The sequence below is a fragment of the Sinocyclocheilus rhinocerous genome, unplaced genomic scaffold (assembly GCF_001515625.1).
Source record: "Sinocyclocheilus rhinocerous isolate Xijiao unplaced genomic scaffold, SAMN03320098_v1.1 scaffold225, whole genome shotgun sequence".
Lineage (NCBI taxonomy): Eukaryota > Metazoa > Chordata > Actinopteri > Cypriniformes > Cyprinidae > Sinocyclocheilus > Sinocyclocheilus rhinocerous.
The window spans coordinates 737,046-758,681 of NW_015630532.1; the positions used below are offsets into that span (position 1 = coordinate 737,046).

The 21,636-nt window shown below is 36.9% G+C and overlaps 1 protein-coding gene across 2 annotated transcripts in view; it reads right to left on the reverse strand.

Moving 5' to 3' along the window:
- Nucleotides 1–79: 79 nt before the first annotated feature.
- The window catches only part of LOC107740426 (plakophilin-3-like), a 22,660-nt gene continuing 1,103 nt past the window's right edge, over nucleotides 80–21,636 (reverse strand). Inside the window, exons 2-14 of one of the 2 annotated variants that reach the window (XM_016552862.1) lie at nucleotides 20,626–20,773; nucleotides 13,987–14,081; nucleotides 12,698–13,335; nucleotides 11,538–11,661; nucleotides 9,733–9,937; nucleotides 8,249–8,423; nucleotides 6,904–7,021; nucleotides 6,587–6,751; nucleotides 5,644–5,823; nucleotides 5,114–5,267; nucleotides 3,475–3,670; nucleotides 2,230–2,317; nucleotides 80–966 (exon numbers count right to left, since the gene is read on the reverse strand). In XM_016552862.1, the coding sequence (XP_016408348.1) occupies nucleotides 925–966; nucleotides 2,230–2,317; nucleotides 3,475–3,670; nucleotides 5,114–5,267; nucleotides 5,644–5,823; nucleotides 6,587–6,751; nucleotides 6,904–7,021; nucleotides 8,249–8,423; nucleotides 9,733–9,937; nucleotides 11,538–11,661; nucleotides 12,698–13,335; nucleotides 13,987–14,081; nucleotides 20,626–20,773 (2,328 nt within the window). In that variant the 3' untranslated portion in view covers nucleotides 80–924. Of the gene's footprint in view, nucleotides 967–2,229; nucleotides 2,318–3,474; nucleotides 3,671–5,113; nucleotides 5,268–5,643; nucleotides 5,824–6,586; nucleotides 6,752–6,903; nucleotides 7,022–8,248; nucleotides 8,424–9,732; nucleotides 9,938–11,537; nucleotides 11,662–12,697; nucleotides 13,336–13,986; nucleotides 14,082–20,625; nucleotides 21,114–21,636 lie in introns of those variants that run through there. The other variant, XM_016552861.1, reaches the window with a different exon arrangement.

Genomic DNA, 21,636 nt, shown 5'->3' on the forward strand with positions numbered 1-21,636 from the left:
TAGTTCATGTGTTATATTTGTGTGAGGTGGAAAATAACATTGACTGCACATCAAACTTGAGAAAGTTATATCAAAATTATTGGTGGTTATTTGTTTAATCTTTGCAAATGGCACACAACAAGGCAGGAAATTATTTTGCTACAAAATTCTCTGGAAATTACACATACAAATGTTCAAATATGCATTTCTATTTATTTCCAAAGGCAATAGGTTTGTCATATTTGTGCTTTCAGAGTAAGGCTTCAAAGGTTTATTTCAGATATAATGTCATTTAGAATCTCTTTTGCACTCAAAATCCAAGGCTAATGTAACTGTAACAACCACAACAGTGTTACATGGAAAGCAAAAATTGCATATATATTTATTGCAAAACCAACAAAATCTGTTTCTTTAGTTGTAACAACATTTTAGTTCCCAGTTCACTTCCGTTTCTCTTTCCAGACCATAAAATGGACAAGCTGGACAGGCTTACGTTTCAAAACTATGTAAAATAAGCAGGTCTGATGAAAATGAATTAGTCTTTGAATTCTTCATAGTAACATGTTGCTACTGGAACTAATGGCTGTTAATGTTTCATGTCTATAAGCTGCCTTCTCTCAAATAGGCCTCGGGTTCATATCATTAATTCAGCCATTCAACCACACACACAAGTGTGCATCTCAGCCTGTCTGTTAGACTTAGTGCTCTGCAAGCATTTCTTTCCGGCATGTTGTAATACTTGATGGTGCCGCTGACTAAAATTTATACTTAGTAAAAACTTTAGAGTTCACTCACTCCACTACAGGTCACAATATGTGTGTGTGTGTGTGTGTGTGTTTGAGAGAAACAGGCTGCTCGCATTCTCTTTGTGACTTTGGTGTAAAATCCCATGGATGTCTAATTCCATCTTGTCCACTGAGTTTAGCACTGAGTCATGGACCGAGATTAGATGGCCATATCCGTGAAATCTCGTCTTGTGAACCCTTTCTGTAAAATTAAAAACAGAAAAAGAGAAATGACCAGCAATTCTAAATGAGTAGTGTATACCAGTCTAAATATAAACGGTAGTAGTCATATAATGCTGAAATATACTGGTACATTGTATCTAGATAGTGGAAAGAAGAATGGAACATCCTGCATTCCACTGTCACAGTTCAGATGGACCACTGATCTGACCAAAGCCATTTTGAACACCACAGACACGCAACAGACTTTAACTAGTCTCAGTCTCAGACAAGCAAACCCATGAACCGCCCACAGTCAATTTACTGACCATCTGATGCACTCAACACATAAAAATGGCAAGAGCTGGTAAAAAATGACCTCTTTGATAACAAAAGTACTGGCCTGCAACAATGAGCACTTCCAAGGAAGAATAAATCACTAGATTGCACAGTTTGTGACGTGCTTTGAATCAAGTTTTGTTTGGGCTTTGTTTAGATATCTATGAGTAGAACTGTGCACCTCAACTTTGTTTATTGGGTTATATTTTTGAAATAATCTGTACAATCATATTCTGATCACAAAATCTAGTTATTTTTTTCTGTACATTCATTACAAGTTTATTTTAGTATTCACTTTAGATTTGAATATCATACTGTACATTTACAAGGATTTACAGTTAGTCACATATGAGTCAAATGGTCTCTTCCTATATGTAACTTTTGGCTTTAACTATTTAATTCAACAAAACCATGTTAAATGACATGTCTTGGGGGGAAAAAAAACTTTATCTGAGTTTGTTAATAGTTTCTTTTGTCATCAGTTTTTGGCGTGTGTTCACAGTAAATTCATTTTGTGTAAATATGCTCCAGTATAGTTAAAGACATGAGAAAAGAAAAGTCATTTTAACAGTAAAAACAGGAGACACAGAAGAGTCATGTCTGGTAATCAGTAACAGGTTGTAGGTAAATATTTTTCCAGCTCAGTAATATAACTGACTGAGAGAGCTGATATCACATAGGAGAGCATCTGAACAGCTTTACAGTATCCTTAACTGAGCTATTCACACACTGTAACCGCCCATTTTTATTGACTTTCCATAATAAAACAGCTGACCATTGGCCAAGCAGGCTGATACTTGGTAAGCAAATGCACACAATACCCATCAGTGCAAAGTCTGTATACAGTAAGGTATCCATTTAATATCAAATTACAGAGAAGAGGCCTTTGTCACACACCTACTACTTGCAACTCTGAACAGTAACACATTCATTTGTGCTTTTAGCTGGGTTTTACGCTAAGACTCACCTGTTTGTAATCTTTGTGAAGTTTGGTGTACTGAAACATGTTGGACAGAACGGTGGAGGCGGCCCTGGCGGCTTTTAGCTTCCCAGGACTGAGACAGAATAAGAAGGAGAAACATGAGAAGCAACGCTGGGACATTGTGCTCTTGATTAAACAGCTAAATAATGCAACAGCATAGTCTATATTACAACAATAATGCTATGAGAGATGGTAGGTGAGGTCCAATATAAATTGATTATTTAGAGTATGATTTATGCCTGAAAATGTCAAGAAACCTTGCTGATTTCTTATCATATCAGTTGAGTTCCAGCCGAACTTCAAAGAAATGATACTTTCTCACTTCAGGTTTAAAGTAACAGGGCTGTAAGCACCATAAAAGAACCAATATTTTGAATAGTGGACTACAAATATGGGTTTTCAAATGACAATTCTTACACTAGCACCTTCAATCCTAAATATCTGATTACAACGTTTGGTAACACTTTACTAAAAGCCCTTATGTATAATGCATTATGAAAGTTTGTTTAATGCAGTAATTATGCCTTGTAATGCACCTTATAATGCATTGTATGGTCTCATGAATAATTGTAACCACAGTTATGATACATTATAATACTTATCTATTCATTGAACACACTTTTAGAAAGTATAATGCATTGAAACACATGACAAACAACAATAATGCATTTTAACTTTGGTTACAATTATTTATGAAGTGTTACAATGCATTACAAACAACAATAATGCCTTTTAACTTTGGTTACAATTATTTATGAAGTGTTACAATGCATTATAACATTCATTATGAATAACTTTCTAACGCATTATACATAAGGGTTTTAAGTAAAGCATTACTTAAATTAGTTATTTATTGTTAAGTGTAATCCTAAAATGCCACATTATTTCAACTCCATCACAGTAAATTTGAAATTTATACACAATTTTGACCTTGTTTTGGTCAGATTCGGTCAGATTTTACTCACAAATGAAAATATTCACATTTGTGACATGCTCTTTTTTTCTCCTTCTCCATATGTAACCAATTATTATCAGCTTTTAAGTACGTCTTGCTCTTTTCATTTTTTCCCCAGGACTCTTTGAGGAATAGAAAGTTTACATAAACTGCATTAATTTGAAATAAAACATTTTAGTAACATTAAAAACGTATTTACTCTCATGTTTGATCCATTCAATCCTCCCTTGCTGAATAAACACATTAATTTCTTTCAAAATGTTGTTTTTTTTCACCTGTTGTCATGAGATGTCTTAATGCTGACCAGCTTGGGTAGTCCATCAAAGTAAGTGATATCTCTCGCAGCTAGAGAGCTTCCTGTAACCAGGTTGTTGAGAACCCCACAGATGTTGACCACCACGTCACTAGAAGGTTCTTTCTGATGTCCATCACTGGGGAGTTTGTTCACCAGAATATTCACCACCTTGGTAGCTAAGGGTAGGAAGCAATAACAAATTTAGATGGAAATATAGCTGCAAGCAGCAATCACGGGGCCAAGCACTCCAGAGGCAAATTGAGGAGCTAAGCATGGCATGGGGAGTCATTTTGGCACTGTGCCTAAAATTTGTAGCAGCGCTGTACAAAAAACGTTTTCGTCTATCGACACGAAATCCATAACATTTTGTCAGCACAGTGTGAAGATGATTTGACTCGATTTTTGTGACAATGGCACATACAAAGTTTGGTGCAAATATGTCAAAGCTTTGCAGAGATACAGCCTCAGATGCATTTTGGCATCTTAACCAGCAAATTCGTTGATGCTCTAAACGAAAACCGTTTCGTATATCGACACGAAATCCATAACTTTTTGCCAGCTTGGTCTGAAGATGATCCGAGTCAAATTTGGTGAAAATTGGACTAACGGTCTAGGAGGAGTTCGAAAAAGTAGGTTTTCAACATGAATCAAAATGGCGGACAGGAAGTTCAGCCAATTATGGCAAAATTGGTATCGATGTTCTCAGCATGATGCAAGGAATCAGTCTCATTACAATATTATAATGTATGCAAAAGTTATTAGCATTTTTATAAATTGCTTTGTAACTTTTGACCACAAGGTGGCGCTGCGCCCAAACTTTTTGAGTGCCATCAGGGCATGGTGCCGAAGATGCATACCGATTTTCGTAATAACAAAGTCTAAGCGTTTTTAAAATATTGCATTTTTTGACTAAATTCAAAATGGCCGAATGTTTTGTGATTTTTGGCCAAACCATTCAGAAGTTATAAGCAAAAATATTAATTTTTCATATCTCCTGACCACTAGGGGGCACTGCGCCGAAACACTGCAGGTAGTCTCAGGTCACGTTTATTATAACACACAGCAAGTTTGGTCTCAATACGCCAAACCATCAAACTACATTAGTTTATCAGTAATCCTAAAAAAACAACACTGAGCCAAACACACATGCTAAAATAACAACAACTTGTTATTGACACATAGTAAGAAATGGTTATGAAAAACTGAAACAGAAGTGAAACAAGTAGTAGGAAAGAGGAGAAATAAAAAGCGATACTTATTTTTTTGATTACAGTGAAGCAGAGAACTGAGGTCAGGGTGGGGATAAACGGGCGGCAGCGGATACTGGGAATGATACAAGTATGAGTCTGATGGGAGCTGAAAAGAATGTGTGGGAGTAAAAACAATGTGTAAGAAATCCATTTAATACTACGTGGGGGACCGGCGCACTCTTGGCAAGTGAGAAGAAAAATATAGATTGTCAGAAGCTTTTTCGTAGTTATTGTCTTGCGCAAAACTTCATGTAGGTTTTTACTGATCTAGACATTTTCTTTGCCAGAATGTTGAAATCTTGGCTGGGATGTTTTACACATTAAGTTGTAATTAAAGACTGGAGCTGGAGCAGAAAGTCATTCACTAACCCATGTCAGCTTTGTTTTTGCAGTGTCGGGAGAGGTTCCTCAGCAGACCCGTGAGAGAACGGAACTCGGCATCTGTGGGGCTTCGCAACAGGTCGAGAATCACCGGCAACATCCGCTCCTGCTCCAGCGCCACACGACTCAACACAGAGGCCCACTAACAGAGAACACAGGAAAATGGTGAGAGAAGGAAAACAAGAGAGACAGAGAATAATTAGTTATACTGTCAGCCAGATAAAACACAAAGACACATGCACTCTTAAAAATAAAGGCTCCAAATGGGGGATTTCACAGAGATTTCATAAGAGTATAGGAGAACAATGAGAAATGGAAAAATTCTATGGGAAAAACATGCAGACAGAATAAGTAGGAGAGTTTAAGAACACACTGAACATTACAATCAGTGCTAAAAGTGACACATTCAACTACAATTAAGATTATGACATAACATATGATTACGTCTCACAAATTAGATTAAATATGAGTAATGGAATTTAGTTGTGAAAAGTTCAGTGTCAGATCTGGTGTCTCACCCTGCTGTCGCCCGCTGTGATGTTCTGCAGGGCTCCCGCCGCTGCCTCGCGGGTGGCTGTGTTTGTTTCGGAGCTCTGCAGGATGCGGTTGTATAGAGCGACTATCTTAGGGTGCCACAGCCACTCTGCTCCTTTAGGGACTCGTGCCACTTCAGAGAAGGTGGTCAGGTCTTGATTCCTCTAATGGGACACATTATAAACTCATTAGTGACAGACTGCAGATATGAAGTATAATACCTCTGTCTATTGCACTGGAGAGACAACTACACTACTGTTCAAAGGTTTTGGGGTGAGTGAGATTTTTTTTTTTTAAGAAATTAATACTTTTATCCAGCAAGGATGCATGAAATTGATCAAAAGTGAAAGTAAAGACGTTTATAATGTTCAGTTTCAAATAAAGGTTGATGTTTTTGAAAAAAATTATATTCATCAATGAAATTCTGAAAAACAAGTATCATGGTTTCCACAGAAGTATTAAGCAGCACAACTCTTTTCAACATTGATAATAATAAGACATGTTAGAATGATTTCTGAAAGATCACGTGACATTGAAGACTGGAGTAATGGCTTCTGAAAATTGAGCTTTGCCACCATATTAATATATTTCCAAAAAATATTAAAATAGAAAACATTACTGTTTTTACTAAATTTTTGATCAAATGAATTTAGTCTTGATGAGCATAAGTGACTTCTTTCAAAAACATTTAAAACAAATCTCACTATCCCCAAACTGTTTAATGGTAGTATATGTATTATCATTTACACTATACTGTATATAGTATAGTATAGTATAGTATAGTATATGTATTCAAAGAATATCCTATTTAAAATCTGCGATTTTAATGAAATATCAGATTAGGTTTGTGAAAAATTTCCCAAGTAAGGCTAATAATATTGCTAATACAATAAAATTTGTGTAGAAGACTGCGGAAGAGTGACTGACATCTTTTGTTTTCTTGCTCTGTGGTGTGAAGCAGCCGATGGGGTCGTTGTGTCGCGTGTCCTGTGCTCGAGTGGGTCCTTCCAAACGCATCTGAACTGAAGAAGGGATCTCAGAGTACAGCTGGTACGACAGGTTGCGCAGGACACATACACAGTTTTCTACTCCCTAGAGGCGCAGAATTACAGAATGAGGATTTCAAATGCTTTTGGAAATGATGTTGTAGATTACAGATTCATTAGATTCATTTTCTAATTGCCATCTGAGAACTAGGCTCAAGGCTAACACATTACATTTGAATGTTGATTGTCATGTCTGACCTTGTCCTCTCCTTTTCCCTCCTGTAGGGAGTTTTCGATGTATCCAACCAGAGAGTCTACCAGCCCTCGAGTTTCCCGCATCTGCTGCCTGGTTCTTTCATTCACCGAGCTCAGGTTCCTTCAGTGCGTATAAAAGGGGTGTTGTTAACATCTCGAGATGTTTTTTTTTTTCATGCATTTGTGTTGAAATATTTATAGCAGGTTAATCTTTATTGTGGCTATAAATCTTTCCAGTGGGAAATCTGACACGTTGTATACTCTTTGTCTGGTGTCTTTCACAAACTTACATATTACAAACAGTGACAACCAGCCATAAACATTCATATTTAAGGTTGTTAACCAATGAAAACATGTGACTGATTGTGTGCACAGTTTATCTGTGCATCAGAAATTAACTCTTATTTTTATTTGCTTTATTTCAGGTACAATTGTAACACATATACAAGTACCTGACATAACACACAATAACAGGATGAAATATATATATTCCGAAATATACAGTATAATTTTATATTATGTTATTTTTTCAATGTTAAAATGAAGCATTCATTACGGATACATTTTATGCTCCCACAATTTAAAGGGGTCATATGATGCGATTTCAAGTTTTCCTTTCTCTTTGGAGTGTTACAAGCTGATTGTGCATAGATAAGATCCCTGAAGTTGCAAAGACTAAAGTCTCAAAACCAAAGAGATATTCTTTATCAAAGTTAAGACTCTGCCACACCCCCCTAAAACGGCTCATTCTAACACGCCCCCACATATCTACCTCACTATGTGGAAATATTTGCATAATGCGCCCAAATGTGCACGCAAAGAAAGAAGGCGTGGTTTCAGTAACCGCAGTTAGTGTTGAAGCAGCCATGTCAGGGAGACGCTGTGTGTTTCTAGGCGAAAGCAAAAGCCCTTTATTTGGCCTACCGAAAGTAGATGCATTTAGGAATCTTTAAGATCACTTACAACAGAACAGCAATGCATTTTATGGACGACCGTTTCGTGAACCTAGGAGAGGAGGTAATTCTGACTTTGCTATGACAATCTGGCGCTTCTGAATCAGCTACTGTTTTGTTTTTAGTTTAAGTATTTGCTACTGACTGTTCAAACGTGGAGTTTTGCGCATCGTGTGTGTGTGTGCGTGTGCGCGCGCGCGCGTGTGTGTGAGAGAGTAATGATCTTTAAAAAAGCATCATATGACCCCTTTAAATATCTGGGGCTTTTTACTACATTCGTTGACATTTTTGCCCCATGCTCTAGTTCATTGTTGACCATGCTGTGCACGCATGTGCATGCAGGTATTGGAACTTAAATGCATTTAAATGCATGCATGTAAATGTGAGGTGTGTACCTGAGGCAGCCTGTGGTGTTGTAGAAAATATCAGCCTCAGATGCACTCTGTTGAATGACACCAGCATCTCCTCCTCCAGACAGAGGCACCAGCACTCTCTCCGTCAGCTCAGACAAACCCTCTCTGGCCAGCCTCTCCTTTAGACTGTCTTTAGAAGATAAGTTCCACAAAATGCCTACAGAGACAAAGAGAGAAATTTGTCAAAGACATTTATAATTTATATTATTTAGTCCTCTTTAATGGGTTTAGCTTTTTGCTTGTAAATATAATATATATTCGTAAATGCTAATGGACTGTAACAGCTAATAACCTATTACATTTTAATTATATCACTGTTTTTTTTGTAATCTGACCTTCCAATTTTACCACCTAAACCATGTGGTTTGTAAAAATAAGAAAAAAATCATATGGTTTTCTGCCATTAAGACTAAATAATTCATTCATAAAACTAAATGGATTTATGTAATAAAAAAAAATACATTTTTGTTGATAAATTGTATTATTAAATAAATAAAGTTATGTTCAAAATTTAAAACATGTTTATTCATTTCATTATGAAAATAGCTGATGAACTGACATTGCAGGGATAAATATATTAACATACAGTGTGACTGCCCAGTCATTGAAAACTAGTCAAGCATTAAAATTCAAATGTTGCAAAAAGTGCATAATTGAGAACTACTACACATATTATAAGTAGTAATCTAGTAGAAATATATGTTAATGTCTGATTAATATGTATAAAAATGATTTTTTTTTTACATTTATGGTCCAAGTTCTCAAACGTTGTTTAGTATGGGGATGTTTACTAGACGGAACGCTAAGCTGCTAGTGTCCTGTGAGGTTTAAAGCCAACACAGATAAGAGTACAGGTCATAAAATGTCACTAAGAGACCTGGCAACATAAGTAGTAATCTAGTAGAAATATATGTTAATGTCTGATTAATATGTATAAAAATGTTTTTTTTTTTACATTTATGGTCCAAGCTCTCAAACGTTGTTTAGTATGGGGATGTTTACTAGACGGAACGCTAAGCTGCTAGTGTCCTGTGAGGTTTAAAGCCAACACAGATAAGAGTACAGGTCATAAAATGTCACTAAGAGACCTGGCAACCCTGAGTCCAGCAGGAAAGAATGTCAAGGATTGTTTATTAAGTGAGTGTGGGTGCGTGAGGGGGTGGGGGTGACAGCAGAGCTCACAAAGCACAAAGGCCTCTGGGAGTCTACTTCCCACTGCATCTGAGACTTGGAGTGATTCCAGGAAACAGCCAGACCACTTTTTTCTTTTCTACTCTCTCTTTGTTTCTCCAAATACACTCGCTGCTCTTAACTCTCCACCTGTCTGCACTGACAATTCTGCTCCAAGTTGGATCACCCAACTGATGCAGGTGGACTTTTGTTCTGAATCAAGACCCGAGTGCCACTTTGTATTCACAGTCCAAAAATGTACCTTGCACTGAAAAACAAAACTCACACAAACATACCTGTGATATTTTTGTGTAGTTCATCATCGGGTTCTCTTAAAGCACCAATTAGTTTGCTAATGCCACCGGCTTCGATAAGTGCTGTCTTGTTGTCCATATTCTCGTAGATGAGGTTGCGTGTAGCACCTGTCGCATAGCGCTGAACCTCTTGGTTCTCACTGCTAAACAGCTGTACTAATGCCGAGATGCCCTTCAAACTGCGCACCTGTGCAACAAGAAAAACATCTAGTTTAGTTCTGTGAGAAATAATTTTTGTTAATCATTTTATTGCTTATCCTGATTCCTAAGTGATCCCATGTACTATATCTAAATCCCATTTTTGTGCTTCAAACTTTATAGACAAAAATCAAAAGGTTAATCTCCTGAACATTTTTTCAGCCCAACATGGCAACCTGCTCAGACATCTGTCTATGTTTTGCTATGATGTGCTCTCAGGTGGAATGTTCTGCCCCCTGAGGTCCAGGATAAAGATTAAGGGCAGGGTGAAGGTATTCTCTCCATCTGGCTTGAGTATAACATAACAATAGCAAAGAAAAAGCAGCTTAGCCTTGAGCAGTGCCATGCTCCATTAATTATACAAATATATATTTTGCTGACAACTAGATTTGTTTAACCAATTGTAGAGTTGCCTCTTTGACTTAATTTCTTCCCTAGAACATGGTTTACTTTTAAAGATTCTAAAAGGAATTTTGGTCATTTTGTCTATTGACCACTCAACAGAGAAAGCAACCAACCACTTGAGGAGGATTCCCTCTGCGCTATTTTTTACACAGCTGGTTTTTCTACTTAGGCATCAGCCTTTGGTCGCTGCTGCCTGTTTCTTCAGCATCTCACATGAGCTTTGAGTTTTTAAGATGGATTGTGAAGTTCATAAGAGTTCAACTTTTTAAAACATGTCACTAGACCCAGCATTCTGTTCCTGTCGGATGCACTTCATCTAGCTGTTTTTGAAAGGAAGAACACATCCTGTGTGTACGCCCTCTAATCCTGTCCAAACAGAGCTCTGTTGCTGCCCTGGACTGAAAGTTGCCGTATACAAAGTAAGCAAATTGCTGTCTGCCCAGGATGGACCCCAAGGTAATGGAAAGTATGACATCTTAACCAATCACAAAATTAAAAAAATATCTCATTTTGTTGTTGATTTCGACTGAAATGTGAAATGTTTTGAAGTTAAAAAAATCAAATATTAGTGGTTATTTGGAAAAATCATACCAATATTAAATATATTTTACAAGGACATTAATAAGAGCATGAGGTTTACTGACTAGTGTGAAATATAAAGGTAAAATTGGATCTCTATTTGAATTTCCTTAGTTCTTGCATAGTACAGTATGTGTTATTTCCATAGTGTCCTTTGTTTCAAATGTATATTGCTGATTTGATAAATATATAATTATATTTCTGTCATGACAACTCTCGGAGGGACTGGCATGGTAATGTACATGACAATGTTAATGTATTTGGTCTTGGCGGAATAGATCTGCTACGCTGCTGCTGCTGTGGCAGAGCAATTACCGAGACTTGCTACTGCCAATACATCCACAACATGCTGCTGTGAGCATGTAAGAAATAGATCTATACAGGTGGAGCTGGGGAAGGTGGTGGGTTTCTGAAACAAGCTGCAACTGCTACAGCAAGCACTAGTCATATATTTGAATGTTGAGCAGCGAGCTCATTGGCTACCGATACAGGAGAGAACCAATCAGCTGAGCCATGTGATAATGATGTCATTAGGTCAGATTGAGTTAGACCTATCGGACTGCGCTATCTAGAGTTTCATGCCAGAACTCTGTATATATTTTTACCATGGTCTTGGCTTCATTGCTATGGTAACACTGATGCTGTATATAGGCTGCTCCCAACATTTGCATGGCAACATCAGTGGAAGAGATGTAACTGATTGCTGTAGTCATGTCCAGGTTATGGATTCTGTTCATTCACACAAAAACAAAAAGGAAAGTGTTATAAATATATAATATAAAAATCTAATATACTTGAAATAGATTACACATGAAATGTTATTTTATGGAATAAAAATTTTTAATTTGCGAGTCATAATTTGAAGCATAATTTAATACATTTCCATTCAAAGGTTCAAATTTATTAAAATTGACATTAAAGACTTTTGGATTGTTACATATTACCATCTTCAAATAAACGCTGTTCTTATGAACGTTCTATTAATCAAAGAGTCCTGAAATAATTTTTCATAGGTTCCACAAAAATATTAAGTAGCACAACTGTTTCACAGTCTTGATAATACACTCTTAAAAATAAAGGTTCCAAAAGGGGGTTTTCACAGCAATATCATAGAAGAACCAGTTTTGGTTCCCCAAAGAACCTTTCAGTGAACAGTTCTTAAAATAAACTTTTTTTCTTAGTGTGAAGAACATTTTAATAATCTAAAGTACCTTTTTCCACTGTAAAGAACCTTTTGTGGAATGAAAAGATTCCATGGATGGTAAATGTTCTTTGTGGAATAATTGATGCCAATAAAGAACCTTTATTTTTAAGAGTGTAATGTATCTTGAGCACCAAATCATCATATTAATGATTTCTGAAGGATTATGTGACACTGAAGACTGGAGTAACGGCTGCTGAAATTTCAGCGTTGCCATCACAGGAATGAACTACATTTTAAAATAATATACACAAATTAAAAACGTAATTTTAAAATGTAATAATATTTTACAATATTACTTTTTTAAATCAAATCAAATTTCGAATGGTAATGTGTGTTTAAGATGTGAAAATAACTGATGATGTATCATCATGCATTTAAAGCAAAAGTTCTCATCATGCATATTGCATTGTATTAAATGCTTCTACGTTGTATATCTACACAGGCTTGAATTATATAGACATGGCATGAGAACATGACTAAATGGTGTCAAATCTTTTTTTCTTCTTCTTAGGAAATGACTGTGGCAATAAGCTGATCAATTAAAAAATAATTTTACATTACCCGCCAAAAGCATCTGTGGTTCCAACGGCCAATCCGTCATAAACGTCCACACCACGACCGACACTCTTCATACTATGCACAGACCCCGCTCTCTTCATGGTGCCCTGGTAATGCCCAGCACCCATCATACTGGTGCCCCCAGTGGACATCTGCTGCCACTGCATTGAGCTGCTGCTCAGCCTTTGCTGCTGTTGTTGCTGCACCTGACGATTATTTATGCGGCTGATGGTTCGGTGGGAAGGGCCTTTAAATGAATATTGATTAGCCAGCTCCGCCTCCCTCCATCCTGTATTGTAACCTTCTCGCGCCAGGGTCCCACTGAGGGTACGCTGTCTTTGCACCACATTGGGCGAAGAACTGTGGCCATAGGATGCCACCCAGTTCCCCACAGGAGATGGCTGCCGTTGTAACGTGAGTCCGGCCATTGCTGCCGCCTCCTGTTCAGCCCGACTCAGCGTCCTTGATTCCAATGTTTGCATCTGGTTGTAAGAGCCACTCAGATGTGCATCATCATGGTACATGTACGGGCGGCCCACTACAGCGGGCATAGGCACGCCATGGCTGATTCTGTGCCGAGTGCCCATTTCTACCGCAGAGCGAGAGGAAAATTCTCCCGCGTACTGAGACAGTCGAGGCGTCTGAATAAAAGGGAGTCATATGAATATAACAATTATTCAAAAAGCAACATTTTGTGTCTGATATGAGTGATTAAGCACATGCTAACTGCTCTTGCAGGCTCACTGCTATCACACAGAAGGGGTAACGTGGCCTCCGGTCCACCATTTGGCTCATGAGGTCTTGGGTTAGGAATGTTTCGGAAGCACATTGGGTGCTGAGCTCAATTCCGCAGCTTGCTAGTACTGCACTTCATTTTCTAAACACAGCTCCCTCAGGAAGACGCAAAATACCACATCATTGTGTTTGCAGGGTGCAGCCAAACAGAGTGTCATTGTCAAGGGATTGTGGACTTTGCAATCAATCCAACAAATAACTATTCGTGGATGGCTTTTCTGACTAGATTTTAATATTGCTATCAGTGTAAAACAATTTAAAATGATAGAATTTAACTCAGTAGCTAATATCAAGAACTTGCCGATTGAAATTAATGTGATTTCTTTCTGTAAACAATTTGAATTCTGTCTGGGCTTTTAAAATTGGACCTTGAATGATACAGAAATGTTATCGCAGGTCTAGTGTAAAGCTTAATCCTTTACTAAAACAAGCTCAGTTAGCATTTGCGTCAAGATAATTGATGCAATTGGAAATGTAGTGAATGTGGTCACACTTACTGCCATTGTTCTGTTGCCATTGTTGATAACAGACTTGGAACTGAATCCAGGGGTTTTGGTTTGGTATCTTACAGTGGACGTGTGGCCGTCAAATTCTGAAAAAGAGGACAATTAAAATGTTTATGAGGATTTTTGTGTCTAACTTCTTTGTGTATATTCTTTGCCTTTCAACAAAAAATGAAAATTCTGACATTGTTTGACTTTTCAAAAATGAGTTTCTCCTTCTGTGGAACCAAAAATGTTTTAATTAAAGTCTCAACTGTTTTAGTTCATACAATGAAGTTGGTGGTGTTCAAAATAACATTGATTTCATTGTATGGACCAAAAAACTACGACATTTGTTTCACAGAATCGAGTAAGTAAATGACCAATTTTACATTTAACTTTTGCTGTTTCACTGTATTCAGAGAAACAAGAACAACCCAGGAAAATGTCTCTCCCAGGTGGCTTTCATTTTGATGGGATTTCTTCCAAAGTATTACATTGGTCAACAGTGACATAAGACCCAGTGTGTCACCTGATCTTTGTTTGGCATTCAGCTCTCTGACTTTGTGCTTCAACGAATTTTAAGAGATCGGGTTTCTATCAGTGCTTGGCTTCTCAACACAGTCTGCTGCAAATAATGCTGATTAGTTGTTCACATCTGTTAGATATGTGAAAATACATTAGGTTTAAGTCTCCAAAACATGCTCAAAGGAAGTTATTTCACGGGTGAGAGGGGAAGTCTGCTATATCAATCACACGGTAAGAGAATGAAACAGAAGGAAAGCAGGATGACATCATAGGGTGGTCCTTTGTCTTATTTTCAATGTTTTGAAGGTACTTTAGTGCTCTATTCTGTTCTTTACGGTTATGCTCTCTTCTTCTCTTTCTTTCCTCTGTACACTGACTTTCGCAGACAAAAAAAACCTCAACTTAAGTGGTTGATAGAATATAATAGAATATAATAGATATATAATATATAGACATATAATAGAACCTTATGAAAACATTGTAGCAGTGGGACAGTAACACAAATTGCCTACATTCAACAAACCAATGTGAGTCAGCTCCATCACAGTACTAATGGACGTAAGAAAATACAACAAGCCCAGGCTGGATTGAGAGAAGTGGAATAAGTTCAGTCTTTCCAATGATAGAAAGATAAGGTCAACCATATTGTTCTTCCCAGAGGAGAGATGAATTTCAGCTAGAGCTCTATATAAATGTGATAGGGGACGTTGCTCAATAGATGAAAAGAGCAGATTTGGCACATCTTTAGAATGTTTATCTGAAGAAATAAAAGAAAAATACTGAACTCATTGGGTTTAAGGGTGTTAACCATCTATCTTAATATTTTATTCGTTTATGCAAACCAATTAAAACATTATGCACAACTAATTACAAGTGCTCCCTAAGAAGAGCTCTCATTTTGGTAATAATAATGTCGAAAATGGTATGATAATGCAGTCTACATTTCCATAATCTTTCAAAATGTTTACAAATTCTTCATTAGCGTCATTATCACACCCTCCTCCTCAAACGGTCTTATCATAAAACACAACTAATTCCTTTACGGTTATGCTCTCTTCTTCTCTTTCTTTCCTCTGTACACTGACTTTCGCAGACAAAAAAAACCCTAACTTAAGTGGTTGATAGAATATAATAGAATATAATAGATATATAATATATAGACATATAATAGAACCGTATGAAAACATTGTAGCAGTGGGACAGTAACACAAATTGCCTACATTCAACAAACCAATGTGAGTCAGCTCCATCACAGTACTAATGGACGTAAGAAAATACAACAAGCCAAGGCTGGATTGAGAGAAGTGGAATAAGTTCAGTCTTTCCAATGATAGAAAGATAAGGTCAACCATATTGTTCTTCCCAGAGGAGAGATGAATTTCAGCTAGAGCTCTATATAAATGTGATAGGGGACGTTGCTCAATAGATGAAAAGAGCAGATTTGGCACATCTTTAGATTGTTTATCTGAAGAAATAAAAGAAAAATACTGAACTCATTGGGTTTAAGGGTGTTAACCATCTATCTTAATATTTTATTCGTTTATGCAAACCAATTAAAACATTATGCACAACTAATTACAAGTGCTCCCTAAGAAGAGCTCTCATTTTGGTAATAATAATGTCGAAAATGGTATGATAATGCAGTCTACATTTCCATAATCTTTCAAAATGTTTACAAATTCTTCATTAGCGTCATTATCACACCCTCCTCCTCAAACGGTCTTATCATAAAACACAACTAATTCCTGTTTCCACTAGAGTTTCTAAGCTGTCTGTAGGAAGTCTGACAGGAAGCCTAAAGGTCCAAATTAAAGTCATGGCAAGAATGTCTAAAGGTTCAAGACCTGACCACAGCTGTCTTTATTTTGATGAATTCTTAAAAATCAGCATTTTTTGAACTGGCAAGATTTCAGACCTTTGAAGTGCACTGTATTGAGATGGTTCCCTGGTAGCCAGCAGATACAGAAGTTTATTAAATGCTAAATTCCTTTAGATTGGGGTGGAAGAGTGTTTAGGGGAAGATTACTTCTAAAATTGAAACATCTGTTTTGTTTTAGAGAGGCTTGGCGTGACATGCGTGTCTTTGCTCATCTCCTCCTGTTTTTCAGTGAGTTAAAAGTACATACCAACACCTTAATTAATTACTTACGTAACGTAATATAATTGGTAAAGACAGGCTGTATTGATAGATATTACAATGATGGTGATGATTTTAAATACATATATTATTAGAAAGTAAAAAAAAAATTTTTTCTACAAAACAATTGCAAAATGTAAAAATGAAAAATACATATATTAATAACAAAAAAATTACAAAAAGCATGGCAAATCTGTCCTACGACCACATGAGTCATGTGGCTGGTCCGTTTTTTTTCTACAAAACAATTGCAAAATGTAAAAATGAAAAATACATATATTAATAAAAAAAAAAAATTACAAAAAGCATGGCAAATCTGTCCTACGACCACATGAGTCATGTGGCTGGTCCGTCTAAAATGTTCCATTACAAACCCATGTACAATAACAACATTCTAAAGTTATTGCTGTTGATATTGACAGAGAAGTGTGAGCTTCTTATACCACATGCTCAATAAATCACCACAATGAGTCTGAGGATGATTAAAACCCATGCAATCCCTACATTCCCTGGGAACGTGGTTATAAAATCTGAGAAACAGAGCATAAATCTTAATGACAATTAAATAGCGTGTACTGTGCACCATATTTTTAGGATAATTGCAACGCAGCAGTTGGCTGTTATATGCGAATGAATGCACCCTCAAAGCAAGACAACTGCTTAATTCAGGGTTATTCTTTTCTGAAATGATTTAACATCTCACATCCTCCCATTCAAGTCTCCCATAAGCCAAAATAGAACTGGCCTACTGATAAAACACTCTGAATCAAATGGAAGGAAACTCTTCGGCAAAGGACATGGAGGTGTGACCAAGAATGTAGCACAGACCAGGTCAAACTGAGCGTAAACTGAGTGTGTAAGCTGACTACAAAATGAAAAAAAAAAACTGTTGGATTGTGGATTTGCATGATAAATTACTACTAAACTATGACTAAAATATATATTCATATATATTGACTTATTCTTCTGTAAATATTCTATAGAAAATTGCAGTTGGAAAAAAATCACTCAACAATCTTAAAAATAAAGGTCCCAAGAAGTTTTTCACAGTGATGCCACAGAAGACCCATTTTGGTTCCCTAAAAAAACCTTTCAGTAAACAGTTCTTAGAAAACAGTTTTTATTTCATCTTTAGAACCTTTTTCACTATAAAGGACCTTTTATGCAATGGAAGAGTTCCGTGGATGTTAAAAGTTCTTCAAGGAACAATGGACACAAATAAAGAACCTTAATTTTGAAGAGTGAAGGATTGCAGCTGAGTCATTTCGTCTTCTTTTTAAAAGGTCATGTCCAAACTCGTTCTCTAACATTGACCAGATACAGCTCTCCAAGTCACTTATTGTGATTAGGGGCAACAATAGGGTCAAAGGCTAAATGCCTAACATTCCTCTCGCTAACAGGCACCCCAAAAGCTATAGTTTCTGCCAGATTTTCTCAAGTGCTACTGGGAACGTTGTTTCCTATTCATATTAATCAGACTTTTGATTTACAATCACAACTGTGAAAAGTGAAATATTAAGAAAGAAATGGACTTTGCTGACTTTCATGAGATCTGTATACGTATAGAACAGGGCTATTCAATTAGTTTCATTTGAGGGCCGGATTATCAAATTGAAAATTTGAAGGGGGCCAAGGGGTGGGGGCCGTCCAATCTCTTTCTGGGGGGCCTATAAAATTACTAATTAAATTGAAATGCATATTCAGCATTAAAATGAACTAATATACCAACACCAAGATCTATAAAAGGTCAACGGTAGTTGCTGTCTGTCAATTGATTAAAAAAACGAATCACGCATTTTCTGTAATTAATTGTGATTAATTGCATATTAATATATTTATTAGGGCTGTGTATCACCAGCAAAGTCACGATACGATACGTATCACGATACAGAGGCCACGATACGATGCATATCACGATACGATGCATATCACGATACGATGCATATCACGATACGATGCATATCACGATACGATGCATATCACGATACGATGCATATCACGATACGATGCATATCACGATACATGACTGCACTGAATTTCACCTACGTTCTAATAAATTTATATTGTAATGTGCTCATTCTAATATATTTTAAAAATCATTTACATTGCTGGTAGGTTATTTTTTGTAACTTTCCGTGCAGCTCCGATTCCGAAGATGCACGAGTGTTAATAGAGAAACGCGGCAAAACGGTGGTAATTCAATTCTCTCTCTCTGTGTGTTGTAAATGAACAGTTGATGAATTACACGTGAACACAGCATTAAATTTATATTGTCATAATTTCAAACTGAATCTCCAAATTAATGTAGAAACAACATAAAGATTGTGTATTTTAAATATGTGTTTATTTGTACTAAGTAGCCTCATTAATGAAGACCAGTATCAATGATAGGCTACTACCAATATTGGTGTCTCTATTAAATGCATTTTCCCTCAATTATAGCTATTAATTATAGCCATTCAACATTACAGTATAATTGAAAAAAACATTGTTTTTATAATTTAATAGGCTCTGAGAAATATAACTTAATTTAAGTAAACTTAAAACAATCTTCATATAAACTATAAACTGTATATGCATTAACTATAGATGAATCTTTATTCAAGCTACAAAAGTTAATCAGTGACTAGAGCAGTCGAGTGATTTCTTTTTCTTTTTTTTTTGATTTCCATCAATGACAGACAGATTTCACTTTAAAAGCAGCGCTGTTCCCTTTAAAAAAAGATTCAATTAATTTGTGATTTTTAATATAATGTTATACGTGCTTCTGTCAAGCATTAGTAACGTTATATTTCAGCCACCTTCTTGACTAGAGAAAGCTGTACTTTTACGGGGCAGTGGGGGTGGGGTGTTTGGGAGGTGGAGAGTGAGGTTTGCCCTAATTTCTACCTGCCTTACTAAGCCAGAGAAGAAAGTGATACCTTTCCCACGGGTTATCTACACTCCTCCTCCTCCTCCACAAACATCCACACACACACACACACACACACACACACACACACACACTGCTCACAATGGCTTACATCTCTAAATCACATGTGCTGAGTGATCCATTTTACACATTTGCATTTGAAAGCATCTATATATCTTGTCAAGGTTTCATTAAAGAACAATGGGGCGGTTTTCCATTCATACGAGCTTATGTAACGTTTACAAGTTGAACTTCATTCTTATGAGGGCCAACATATTCAGGAAAGTGTCAGGATATCAGTTGTTCCAATGTCCTGTTTTAGGGGGTTCCCAGCAGTGGAATCCAACCAAATGCAAAACAAAATGAATGAAATGATCACTTGAACGCACACAAAAACGTCAGTTTTTTTGTCTCTTATTAACAAAGCAACATAACAAGCATGCTGGAAAACTAGTGTGTGCACCTGCAGCTAATGCAATGACTGTGGCCAAAACATCAAGGCCAAACAGATATTTGCATTCTGATGCAAAACAAATCCTATCAGTGTCACTGAAAGTCGAAGCAGAGCTATTGTGTTCACAAGTTCAGCTATTGAAGGAATGTTCTGCTTATACATTACTGATAGATTGCTTACTTAAACTTAACAACATATAATAGAATTAGTTATAGTATAGTATTCATTTTATTATGTATTTACATAACTACTAGTTTGATAATCATTGGCGTTGGAATGAGTAAAAATATTAGAATTTTAAATGAGGAAAAAATAGTTATAGAGTCAATAAAAAGGCTTGTATTTATTTACTCTGTTTTTAAAAAATGATAACAACAAATGTGTATTTATAATAATCTTAAAGGACAAAAAATCCATAATATTAAAATTTTGTATATTCTAATACTGTCACCTAAAATATGAGTAGCCTAAAATTGTACATCGTAATTTACTAAAGTTTAAAAAGTTTAAGTTTAAAGTTTTAAAAGTTTGCTTAAAACTTATTTGCACATTCTAGAACAGTGTACATGCTGTTTTAAAGCGCACATGATCCCGGTTAACGGATCATCAACAGGTTCTACTCACCTGTGGAGGCGTTGAGTCGGGATGAGGATGAGGATTTCTCCGCCATGCGCTGCTGGACCTGCTGCTGGACGCGTCTGGCTTTAGACAGCTGATCCCTCCTGGGATGGTCATCGGTCGGGATCGCATATGTGGTGACCGAGGTGCTGGGCTGTAAGGCGGAAAAGAACAGGCCCTCAGTGGCCACAACAGCGCTCATCATGAAGTCCGAAAACTCGCTCCAGTAATTACACGATCCAAACTTTTTTTCTATCCGAAATCCGTATTCCGTTGGAAACTGTTTTTTTTCCCCCCCGCTAATGTTCTTCTTAAAGTATTCCAATATCAACTGAAAGTAATTTGCCCGGAGCGCAGGTCAAAAGAGCAGCGCCTCGTACACTTGATCTGTCCAGCTCTGCAGGCAGCTGTGCGCTACGGTCGTCAATAGATACAGAGATTGTGTAGCCGGGGCGGAGCCTCATTCACCATGCTCTCAGCACTAAAATACGCATTTATCAGCCCCAGCTTAGAGTTGCAGAGGTTATATGAGCTCCTCCATGCAGATTGGGTCTGCCTGCTGTGCTTTAGGCACCCCTTAACCTAAAAGTATCATGGTATGACCATGTTTTTGACATGATACTACAAGCATACCATGCTTTCCTCTGAGTGAATGGTATTTGAATATGGTATATATCACAGTTGCATGGTATTATCATGTTTTTGGCATGATACCATGGGCATATTATGCTTTTCTCAGAGTAAACTTTAATTACAATGGTATTTGAATATGCTAAACATTTAGGACCATGATAAATATCAAAGTATCATTGTATTATCATGTTTTTGACATTCCTTTAAAATATACTTCCTCTTCAGGAACTCGAGCTGCGTCGAAAACGCTAGGGGAACGCCGTTCAGCGTGACGGGCTCTGAATCTCGTGTGTAATCAGACTAACAGCTGGGCGAGACGTCACGGCGGGTGACGTAATGACCAGGAGGCTATAAAAGCACGTGCGGTGAGACCAGCGTCAGCTT